Genomic DNA, 12,485 nt, shown 5'->3' with positions numbered 1-12,485 from the left:
ATTAATCACAGACACTTTGAAGAATCTAAAAGGAGTTCTTTATTATGACATTGGAAGTGTATTCAAGGACAAGCTATTTGAAGCTAAACCACAAATTAGAAAAGATTCCGGTCTAGTCAAAAGCCCTTTAGCCTAATATTCTGTAGATCTGAATTCTTCCAGTTCACTCTCTAAATATGTGACTTTGGTCAAATTATTTAACATTTCTACAGTCATTGTCTTATCTAAATGATTAAGGAGTTACACAAAATCACTTTTAACCCCAGCCATGTAGTTATAGCAAAATCTCTTGTGAATTCATGTGAAAGAATATTTCCATGTGTTGAAAGCATGGGTCTTTGACTTAATGAAGATATTTACCATGTTTGCTTTGTTATATCAAACTGATAGGCCCTTGTCAACTCGTCCAGGTGAGCCTGTAGCATGGGCTGCATCTCTTCCCGTGGGGATGGAGTAAGAGTTGCAGTGGACTGCTGTCCAAAAGAGATGGCAGGAGAAGAAGCCACTCCTCGGACAGGAGGTGTTGGGACTCTATCATCATCTTCTTCCAGTTCATCTTCCATACCTTGGTGTAAGTATGTTTGTACCGGCAATGGTGGGCACCAGCTATCACTGTCATAACTGAAATTAAATAAAAAAAAATATGCAAACTGTCACTCACAGGTACAGACACAATTATACTGGCAATAAATAGCAACCGTATGGTATCTAAAACGTTCTCTCAGTTTATTTCCTCCTGATCAAGTTGTTGGTGCTACCATAGTAAATCACCTGGCTGTTATCTTAATTTCTAATTGTAATTACATCTGTTATCTCAATATCTCAATTTATTCTTAAAAGACATTATTAGCTAATTGCTGCTATCCCACAGTTACAAAAGGCAATAACTTCCCAACAAACTTACTCATGTGGAAAAACCAAATTGCTAATTAACCACAATTAATGAATTTAGTGCTTGCAGATTTAACTACTTCCTTCTCCTCTTCATACTTGTGCACCAACAGAATATGGCCATATAGCTAACTGATCATCAAAGTAGTGTTGGAGAATTTTCTTTACTGTTTCATTCCATATAACATGTCAGACATTAAGACTTTTGATATAAAATATATTCAATATCTCTTTGATTCTCTTAATTTTCTCAGTAGAAATTGTCTCCTTTATCTTGACATTAAATGCAAATCAGAAAACAGAAGATCAAAACCTTGTCCTATAAAATATATTTAAAAAAATAAAATAACAATATTTTTATTGCAGTAAAAACATTTAACATGAGATCTAGCCTGTCAATGAATTAAGTGCAAAACACAATGATTATTTTAAAACAACAATTTTTAAGGCATTTTAAGTACCTTAAAAATATAGAATATATTTTTATAGAATATAGAAAATTAATCTAAAAAGAGTTGTGATACAAAATTAGTAGCATTTCTATTACATACTTTCTAGTCATAGTATTTTCATAAATCAAATCAATCCTAACATACTATTAAAAAGACACTTGAGGATAAGATAATATTATTGGATATAGATTTTTATTTCAAAATATTAAGGGGGTACAAATGTTTTTGTTATGGATAGCTTTTATAATGCTTTAGTCAGGGCTAATAGGTGTGCCCATCACCTGAATAGCATTCATTGTACCTGTTAGGTAGGTTTTTACCCTTCCTTCTTCCCCTAGCCCCCTTCTTGATTTCCAGTGATTTTTTTACTTCTTTCTGTGCCCATGTGTGCCCACCAGTTTGGATATAGTTGTCTTATAAATTCAGCCTCTTAAATATCTCATGAATTTTTCACCTGTGCTTCATCCCTACTTCACAATCACAGATCAGTCTCCTGATGTAAACCAGCTTATTAGCTTTCCAAGTCTCTAGGGATGTTGCCTTCTCTTCCGCCCTTTCTCCATGGAGGAAACAGGTTAGTATTTCTAAAATCTTCATTCACATCACCTCTATGCTTAAAATTATTCAGTGATTGTAACTAATATAAGAAAAATTCCAAACTCATTGGCTGAGCTTAAAAGACCCTTCCCTATCTGATCAGCCTATTTTTCTAGCTTCCTTTCCTCAAAACCAGCCTGCTCTATGTTTTCTCTAAATCTGGGTCTGTATATGACTTTTCAAATCATCTGCTTATGAGCTCCTGCTTTTCCTTCAAGGTTCAATTTAAATGTCATCAGTTTTGTGAAGCCTTCTCTGCCCCTTCTCCATGTGGAACTGATTACAACTTCATAGTACTTATATTTTGGTACTTCTTACATTAAGATTATTGGTTTCTATGTCTCATTTCTCTCACTATTCTGTGAGATCCTCTAACCCAAGAACTTTGTAATTCTCCCCTTTCTATTTCTAGCACCTGGTACAGTACCTGGTACATGGGAGATACTCATTAAAGAAATTGAAAATAGAATAAAATGTCACAAATGTATATAACCAGTGTTTATCTCTCTTACAAACTGTAACTCATAAATGTTCAGATGGTTCCTGAATATTTTCACTTGAACATCTTTTCATTTATTCTGTTTAAAACTGAATTTATCATAAAAACCTGAACATGGATATTTATAACAACTTTCTTCATAATGGCCCAAATTTGAAAGCATTCAAAATGTACCCCAGAAGGCAGATGGATAAACAAACTGTGGTACATCTAGACAATGGAATATTATTCATTGCTAGAAAGAAATGAGCTGTCAAGCCATGAAAATACATGGGGGAAACTTAAATGCATATTATTAAATGAAAGAAGCCAGTCTGAAAGTGCTGCATACCATACTATTCCTAATATTTGACATTCTGGAAAAGACAAAACTATGGAGACAGTAAAAAGATCTGTTGCTAGAGGCTATGGCGGGAGGAGGAAGGGATGAAGAGTGGAGCACAGAGCAGTTTTAGGGCAGTGAAACTACTCTGCATGATACAATAATGGTGGATATATGTTCATTACAAAATTGTTCAATTCATAGAAGTTACGGCATCAAAATCTCTGTACCTTCTGCTCAATTTTGCTGTGAACCTAAAACTGACCTAAAAATAAAATTTTTTCTAAAAAACACAATTTATCATCTTTTCTCCTGACAATTTTGTGTCAGGGCCCTGAATCTCTTTCACAAAACATATACATACATTTCTGAGAGGCAGACTGATAGTAAACAAATAATCAACAATGCAGAGTATTATAAAAGGAGAGAGCAAAAGGCCTAAATTAGCTCTGGGGTTGGGCTAAATTCACTTTCCCAAACCTCGAAGATTTTTCTTTCAAATTTGGTTTTACTTTTGACTTTATTTTTATTTCCATGGTCATTTTCTTCTCTTACTGAGGCTACCTGAATGACTTTTTTCCTCAGTGAATTACAAAATGAAGACCCTGTTTGAGAAGCCCTGTAGAGCAGGGGTCCCCAGCCTCTGGTGAGTTGTATAATTATTTCATTATATATTACAATGTAATAATAATAGAAATAAAGTACACAATACATGTAATGTGCTTGAATCACCCCGAAACCATCCGTCCCACCCCGTACCCCCAGGTCCATGGAAAAATTGTCTTCCATGGAAACGGTCCCTGGTGCCAAAAAGGTTGGGGACCGCCGCTGTAGAGAATGATAGGAGAATCTCTTTCTACATCTCTTTTATAATGTAGTCTAAACAGCAGCCACATTTTAATGTGTTGCAAATAAAAATTTTATATAACCTAGAAAATACAATTGATTAAATTTGTATTCCCATTAATTGACTATATTGTGAGTGCAAGTCTGAAGTGAAAAAATATATTGCCCTAAACTGATGTCATTTTTATCTGTATTATATGTGGGATGTCACAGTTAGCTTTCATTTAAAGAAAAGATTCCATCACTAACAAAGTTTGTAACTCATTACCCCAGTTGGCTTTACTACTTTTAGTTTTTCCCATGCCCTGATGGGAAAAGAAACCTCTCAGTTTTCCTTTTTTAAAAAAACTTATTTGACTTTTAATGTAATATTCTTAAGTTAAACAGAAATAAAAAAAGAAATGCCCATTTTAGTAAGGAATGTGTTTGCTGTTACACTTCATCAATGGCTGTAATTAAATTACTATGTAAAACTTGTTACAAAAGAGCACAATTTTTTTGTGCCAAAATAATAGGTGCACTTTCCTTACTTACATTGGCTTATTGCCAGGGATATTATACTTTTGAAACAAGAAAGAACATGACATGTTTATAAATCTTTTGAATGGGAAAAATCAATTATTTCCTAAAATTTCACTATTCCATAAGTAGTAAAATATTCTTACTTTTCATAATCTAATGGAGGTATACATATGAAATGAAAATACATAGAGAACGTAAAAGAAAGAACTATGTGTTATATGTATCATGTGTTAAGGCAACAGAAAAAATTATAATCAGCTATATTCAATTTATTTTTTCTGTTGTTTTTTGAGACAATCTCACCCTGTCACCCCAACTAGAGTACAGTGGCATATCATGGTTCACTGCAACTTCAAACTCCTGGGCTCAAGCAATCCTCCCGCCTCAGCCTCCTAAGCAGCTAGGACTACAGGTATGTGCCACCACACTTGGTTACGTTTTCTATTTTTTTGTAGAGACAGGATCTCACTGCCCAGGCTGGTCTTTAACTCCTGACCACAAGAAATCCTCCTGCCTTGGTCTCCCAAAGTGCTGGGATTACAGGCATGAGCCACCATATTTAGTCTCAATTCACTTTTTATTGTTCAAATAATATTAAATATCAGGCAAAAGAGAGTCTAATCACATAAATACAAATTTTTACATTATGCAAATACATTGTATAATGTATTAAATAACTAAAACCTATTTCATGTAACTAAAATATATGTTATCACCAATTTTCCAACTTCTGCAAAGTTAATCTAGAGCAAAAGTGAGTAAACTCTGTACCCACCTTTGGGATATGCAAAGCTGAGAAAAGTCCATGGATTCATCTACTTGGTTTGTGCCAAAAGAAGAAAAATGGAAAGAGAGAAAAAAAAAAGAAAATACTAGGAGGAGAACATGAAAGAATAAATAAAGGAATGCTGGGACACAGTGTATATCATATGATAGAGAAGAATCGTCTCTATGGTTTTCATGACTGAATCTATTCCAGAGCAACAAATACTTACGTTTCTTGCACTTACTGAAGAAGGATGAAAAAATAACAGATGCCTCTATAAATTTTATGAAGTGCAGCTCTGTTTTTATACTTTCCTTTACATTTTACAGATATATACCTTATTTGAGTGACAGAATTTCAACTTTTTCTCGTAGTAACATTAAAAAGACTGAAAATGCTACTACTGCCAAACCAAAAGTCTTCTGGCCAACCTTTCCTAGAGAAGCTTTTGTTCTTTGACTTATAGTCAGTGAAGTATAAGACATCATATTATCTGTTTTGCCTGGTGAATAATGATAAAGATGACAAAAAATCAATGTTGCATGTGAACTAACTTGTTAAAGGCCAGATAAAAATACCAAGTTACTAATAAAAATACAATAAAGTTCAACGCTGGCAAAAACTTGCCAGTCGCTAATTGCAATAACAAAACAAAGCACCAGTTTTCCATTTAATTACTATTGAATTCTTCCTAGTATCACATGACTATAATAAAATGCATTAGGCGGTAGAGATAAGATGGCTTACCAGAGACATCAGCTGCCAGATTGTCTCACAAAGAAGGAAACGTTTTAAATGAAAAAGAACAAACAAACAAACAAATATAGAATGGGTATGATTACAAAGGAAAAGTGCCAGAACCTACCAGAGATTCCACAGTAAGAATTTGCAAAGTAGAACAAGAAGGAGCAAGATATCAGCAGAGATGAACTCCCTAGAGGCTTGGAGTCCAGCAAAAAGGTAAGTGCGGGGCGGGGGGGGGAGGAGGTTGTTTCTCCCTCCCTCACAGCCTTGGCAGTCACCAGGTTCTCGAGCTGCTGGAGAGCTTTAATATCCTCACAAGCCCAAAAGCTGCTGCCACCAATAAACTGGAGCTTCCTGAGGACAAAGCACCAGGCTGCCAGCATCCTTGAGGTCCTTCCAATCAGCGCAGACCCAAGCTGAGATGACAGGTGCCATATTGCTTCTCCACTCACCTTGTGCCTTTGTTCTCCCCATGGGGCTTCAGCCCCACAGTTTTCATCTAGCTTGTTCCCACACAAACATTTGTCAACTCCAGCCCAGACTGTAGGAGCTACAGGGGATGGGTGGGTCTGGAGAAATATGTGTGACCCCAAAGCCTGGACATTCTGGGTGGGCTGTCTACCAGAGAGAGGGACAGAGATGACCAGAGTACTAGCTTTCCTCCATTCAGACTCTTTTCCTCCTCTGCCCCTCCAGCGCCCTCAGCTGTCAAAAGAGATGATTGAGTCGGGGCTCTCGAGCAGCCTGCTTCTACTCTGTTGATGCATCCACCACACTGAGGCTTCCACAGAGAGTGGGGCTTAAACCTTTCCTCTTAGAAACCTGCAGCAGAGTAAGAGGTGCTCAAACTGTGAGCTCCCTGCTCACCAGCCCTCCCTGGTGCTGCTTATCCAGCTACTCCATCAGAGCAGAGCACACGCTAAAGTGGAGGGACATCAAACCTGCTTGAGAACCCCATAGGCAAATTGAGACCAGCACACCTCTCCCTGGCATGGTCAAGGATTGGTCTTTAGGGCCCTAGGAACAAGCCAGTAGGCCAGATTCTACACCCCCAGATCTCGATAGTGTTGCTTGGGGGCACAGAAAGGAAATTTGTGAACTAATCTCCAGAGGCAAGGGAACTCATATGGCCAGAACAGAAAAGAGAGTGCAGCATGGGTCTCAGCCACAGCACACTAACAGAGCACCCCTCCCACAACAGGAAGGCCATGCACTCAGCCCAGGGTGGGATCTTGGACAAGGACACCCCCAGTCCACAATACCATTGTAGGGCAGCTCAGCTAGATCGAGCTCCTGCTTGCTGGCAGATGCAAGAGGGAAACCATGGAGCAGGGGAGGGGGCACAAGAGTGAAAGCCACCCCTAATAGGCAGATTGTGAATCTCAGATGGCCCCTGCCCCACAACCAGACTTTCTGGCTGGGTGGGACCACGTCAGCCCTTCCCTTGTGGCTTTCCCCAGAAGCCTGGGAGCAGACTTTTGACCCCTGCCAAGACACCTACCTTACCAGCTTTTGTGAGCCTGAGGGCAGGCTCACCCAACCCAGCCCTGCCCAACCTCACTCCCCTACCTGGCTCTGCTGGGGTGGAAAGTAAGAACTCACTTGGAAGTTCAAGGCCCTGCCTGCCACTTGCAGCATTCAAGTGCTTTTCCTGAGGGCTAGAGATGGTCACAGGTCCCAAAAATAACACTGTAGCTTGTTCCTTCTGGCAAGCACCACCTAGTGGCAGGGAGGTCAATTTGCATAGCCCTTTACAGCACATACTGATTCAATCATAAAGGGTGTGGTTGATTCTTACTGACCAGCACCACCTACTGTTTCTGAGATTAAATTGGTGTTAAGAAGACCACAGGGCTGGGGAAAGAGAAAAAGTTCCAAAGACCTCCATCCTTCCTCATCAATGAGAGAAAGGGAATCTGCTCACACACATAGCTCACCACTGCTACAACCTACAAACAATTAGCAACTGAGAAAACAACCACAATGAGGATATCTCCAACCAAGGCATCCATCTAGAACCTAGACTCCAAACAAAGCACCCACAAGCAAAGCCAAAGGTTCTTACCCTACATATGCTACAGACATATTCTTATGAGTGCTGATGGGGAGAGCTTCATCTAAACAAAAGAAATTCCAAAAATAAGTGACAGTTGCTCCAGATGAGAAGGAATTAGCACAACAACTGTGGAAGTATGGACAATCAGAGTGAAAAACACCACCAAAGGGGAACATCAGCTCTCTAGCAATGGATATCAATCAAAATGAAAATATTGAAATGACAGATAAAGAATTACAAATATGATTGTAAGGAAGCTCAATGAAATCCAAGAGAAAATGGAAAACCAACTCAAAGAAACCAAAAAAACAATTCAGGAAATGAATGAAAAATTCACTAAAGAGATACACATATTTAAAAAAGAAAGTCAAATAGGACTTTTGGAAATGAAAAATTCATTTAAGGAAATTCAAAACACAGTGGAAAGTTTTAAGAATAGACTAAACCAAGCAGAACAAAGAAACTCAGAGCTTGAAGACAACTCTTTCAAATAATCTCAATCAAATATAAACAACAAAGAATTAAGAGGAATGAACAAAGCCTACAAGAAATAATGTAAAATGGCCAAATATAAGAATCATAAGCATACCTGAGGGTGAAGAAGAAAATTCACAAGAGCTGGAAAACATATTTGAGGGAATAATTGAGGAAAACTTCTCTGGTCTTGCTAGAGATTTAGACATCCAAGTACAAGAAGCTCAAGAAATACCTGGGAGATTCATTGCAAAGTGGCAATCACCAAGACACAAAGTCATCAGATCAGCCAAAGTCAACATGAATAAAGAACTCCTGTGAGCTGTGAGGCAAATACATCAAGTAACTTACAAAAGAAAACACATCAGGCTAACTGCAGACTTTCAATTGAGACCTTTCAAACCAGAAAGGATTTGGGCCCCATCTTCAGTTTTCTTAAACAGAACAATTGCCAGCCTAAAATTTTGTGTCCTACAATACTGTTTCATATATGAAGGAGAAAAAAGACTTTCCCAAACAAGCAGACACTGAAGAAATTCATAAAGACCAGATCTGCCTGCAGGAAATACTCAGAACTACGTTATACATGGGTTACCACAATAGACATCCACTAGTATAAAGCCACCCAAAAGCTAAAGCTCAGAGCTCATATGAAATAATAGCACAAGAGTAAAACAGAGAAATAGTACATTACCCAACAGAATGAACAGAACACTATCTCACATATCATTTCTATCAATCAATTTGAATGCGTGAATGGACTGACTGCCCCACTCAAGAGACATAGGCTAGGTCAATGAATGTAAAAATATAAACCAAGTTTGTTGTTTCCAGGAAACAAATCTAACCCCCAAGAACTCACATAGACTCAAGATAAAGGGATGGACAAAAATTACCCATGTAAACAGAAACTAAAAGAAAGCAGATGTAGCTGTTCTCATGTCAGATAAAATTGGCTTTAAATCAACAAGGATAAAGAAAGACAAAGATGTCCATTATATAATGGTAAAGGGAACAATTAAACAAAAAGATATACAATCCTAAATATTTATACACCTAACACAGGAGTGCCCATATTCATAAAGCAGATTATACCAGATCTAAGCAAAGAGATAAAGAGCAGCAGCATAATTGTCAGAGACTTCAGCACTCCACTGACAGAAGTGGAAAGATCATCCAAGCAGAAAATAAATAAACAATTGAACTAAATAAGACTATAGAACAAATGGGCCTAACAGACATTTATAGAAGATTTTACCCCAAATCTTTGTACCCCTGTAATATTTTTGAAATAAAAAAAATGCTTCTGCACAGCTAAGTAAGTAATCAACAGAGCAAATCAACAAGCTACAGAATTGTAGAAAATATTCTCAAATTACACAATAATGGGCTAATAACTAGAATCTAAGCATCTACAAAGAACTCAAGCAAATCAGTAAGAAAAACACAAACAACCCCATTAAAAAGTGAGCAAAATATATGAACAGAAGCTTTTCAAAAGAAGACAGTCAAATGGCCAATAGACATATGAAAAAAACCTTGACATCTTTAATCATCAGGGAAATTCAAATTAACACCACAATGAGGTATCAACTTTTTCTAGGTAGAATGGCTTTTATTAAAAAGTCCAAAAACAATAGATGAATGGTGTTGATGCAGAGAGAAAGTTATACTTATATACCGTTTGTAGGACTGCAAATTAGGACAATCTCTATGGAAAATAGTACGAAAATTCCTCTAAGTACTAAAAGTAGAACTACCATTTGATCCAGCAATCCCAGTACTGGGCATTTACCCAAAAGTAAGGAAGTTATTTTATCAAAAAGACACACATACTTGAATGTTTATTGCAGCACAATTCACAATTGCAAAGATGTAGAATCAACCCAGTTGCTCATCAATTCATGAGTGGATTAACAATATGTGGTATATGTATACCACAGAATACTACTCAGTCATAAAAAATGTATGAATTAATATCTTTTGCAAATATTTGGATGGAAGTGGAGACCGTTATCTTAAGGGAAGTATCTAAAGAATGGGAAAACAAACACCACGGGTACTCACTATTAAATTGGAACTAACTGATGAGCACACATCTGTACAGAGGAAGTAAAACTCAATGGAAATCAAGCAGGGGTAGGGGGAAGAAGGGCCAGACACAAACCTACCTAACAGGTACAATGAACACTATCTGGATCATGGGCACAGTTATAGTCCTGACTCAAGCATTGCAAAAAGGATCCATATAACCAAAAATATTTGTTAGCCTGTGATATTATGAAATAAAAAATAAATAAATTTTTAAAAATAAAAAATAAAATTCATTATATTTATAGCTAGAAACTAATACATTTTGACACATTTTTGTCAAGCTGAGAGATGCATATTGATGAGAGGTAACATTTGCCATCAATGCTCTATTATTGAGTTAAAAAATATTTTTTAACTTAGACAATGATTTGATAACTTTTGATATTTACTATTGTGGGTAAAGAAGCCTTAGAAAGAACATTGATAATATCTAAGCTCTTAGAAACAATACTAAACATTGTAACAAAAAACTAGAGACACTATTTCACTATTTCATGATGATTATTCTTAGCTTGGTATTTCTCTTAAATATGTCCCTTTCCTCCATCCCACTATCATTTCCTTATTTTATTCCCTTAACATTTTCATATTAGCTGTTCTGTTGCAATATTCCATGTATTATCCATCTGTTCCAGTCTCATGTCCTCCAATTCATCATCTGTACTCAAAGATCAGAATTCCTAAATGACATACAAGGCTTAACAATTGGCCTCAAAATATATTCTCAGATGATCTCCTATACAGGTTTCAAATTCAACAAACCTCATACAGCAGTTACCAATTGCTTATGGATGCAGACAAGCAATTAGTGCTATATGAGGAGTACTACAATAGAGGATTAAGGTTAAGGAACTGTGAAAAATAAACGAAAGGCAAATAACCTCAAGTAGAACAAGATGGGGTTTCAAAAGGAAGACGAATAGGTCTTTTTGCTATTCCCTGTTTTTTCATCTTTCATTGTATTTATTTTATTTTTAATTTTTCTCTTTGGCCAGGGATATTTTTCACCATTTGAACAGCAAATGGCGACAATAGTAATCTTTTATTATAGTTGTTGGCAAACAATCTATTCTAATATATAGGCCATTGTAGGTTAGAGACTATTGCTTTGTATCTTTTGTCCTTCTTTTTGGCTCAGTTTCTGGCATTGAATAGCCACACAGCTCTGGGTACTATTATTTGTGAATAAATGATTCATGACTCACCTCAAAACTCAAATTCTTAAAATCACAACTTGGTAAGAAAAAATTTAAAAATAAACAAAAATATAAACTTAACTTCTATAAGCTTGCCCCAGCTTACATACATGATTTTCCCTTTCCGTAGGCAAATTATTATTTTGTAAGATTAAAATAATAGGGTTTGTCATATAAAATTGCACGTGTATGTGTGTCAGGAGGGAGGCAGTATCTGGTGTCTGGTCTCTATCTTCCCCTTTTGTGAGCTCCCTGGGTCAGGTTTCAGATCTTCCTTATTAATTGTGTGTTTGTCTTATTGGTCTCTGCTCCTTCCCTTCGTAGCACTGGGCTTAGAACTTCTTATGTACTTGAGAAATATATTTGTTGAATAAATTCTTTACTATCCTATGTTTAAAACAACAACAATAAAAACTGTATATTACCACAAGTGGTACAATTGCAGAATCTTTGTTAGAAATAAAAGAATTATTAAAAGCAAAAAATAAATTCTGAAGTTTTTAATTTTATATATAAAGAAAACCTAAGTCTGAATTATGAAGGTTTCAAATTAAGGTATATCAAAATTCTTTAGAAGACCTTTTCTGTGACATACTAAATGTTAATATCATGAACAATAGAGTATAATCTGTGTTCAATAATCTTTCCTTTTCAGTATCATAAGGTTTACATATTAGAAAACAAAAAGTAAAAAGAATATATCAAGAAATAGACAAAATCATCCCCAATCTATCATTTTTTTATTTGCTCCTGTCATATTGACTTTAAATACATGTTTTTATTATATACAATTGAAATAATAATTCTCAAGTATTAGCCTTTTAAAAACTGAGCTCAAGGAATAAGGTAATTAACTTTTGCTGTATTACTGACCAGTTATGACCTAACCACTGTTTTTGGTAAGAATAATAATTTTTTTTCAGCATATAATAAACTCAGGGCAAATAAGAGCTCTGTGGTAAATAAGAACTCAACTACATGCCACAAAGTCTTTGAATATATACATACACACAAATATATTTATAT

The 12,485-nt window shown here is 36.2% G+C and overlaps 1 protein-coding gene across 24 annotated transcripts in view; it reads right to left on the bottom strand.

Annotated features, from left to right (window-relative positions):
• The window catches only part of ROBO2 (roundabout guidance receptor 2), a 1,642,423-nt gene that overhangs the window by 31,164 nt on the left and 1,598,774 nt on the right, over positions 1 to 12,485 (bottom strand). For all 24 annotated transcript variants that reach the window (XM_069475019.1, XM_069475028.1, XM_069475029.1 and 21 more), the window contains one exon: positions 361 to 621. In XM_069475019.1, the coding sequence (XP_069331120.1) occupies positions 361 to 621 (261 nt within the window). The remainder of the gene's footprint in view (positions 1 to 360; positions 622 to 12,485) is intronic.

This window comes from Eulemur rufifrons, chromosome 7, assembly GCF_041146395.1.
Source record: "Eulemur rufifrons isolate Redbay chromosome 7, OSU_ERuf_1, whole genome shotgun sequence".
Taxonomy (NCBI): Eukaryota; Metazoa; Chordata; class Mammalia; order Primates; family Lemuridae; genus Eulemur; species Eulemur rufifrons.
Note: the sequence above shows the minus strand (reverse complement) of the source record. Positions and strands in the feature narration are given on the sequence as shown.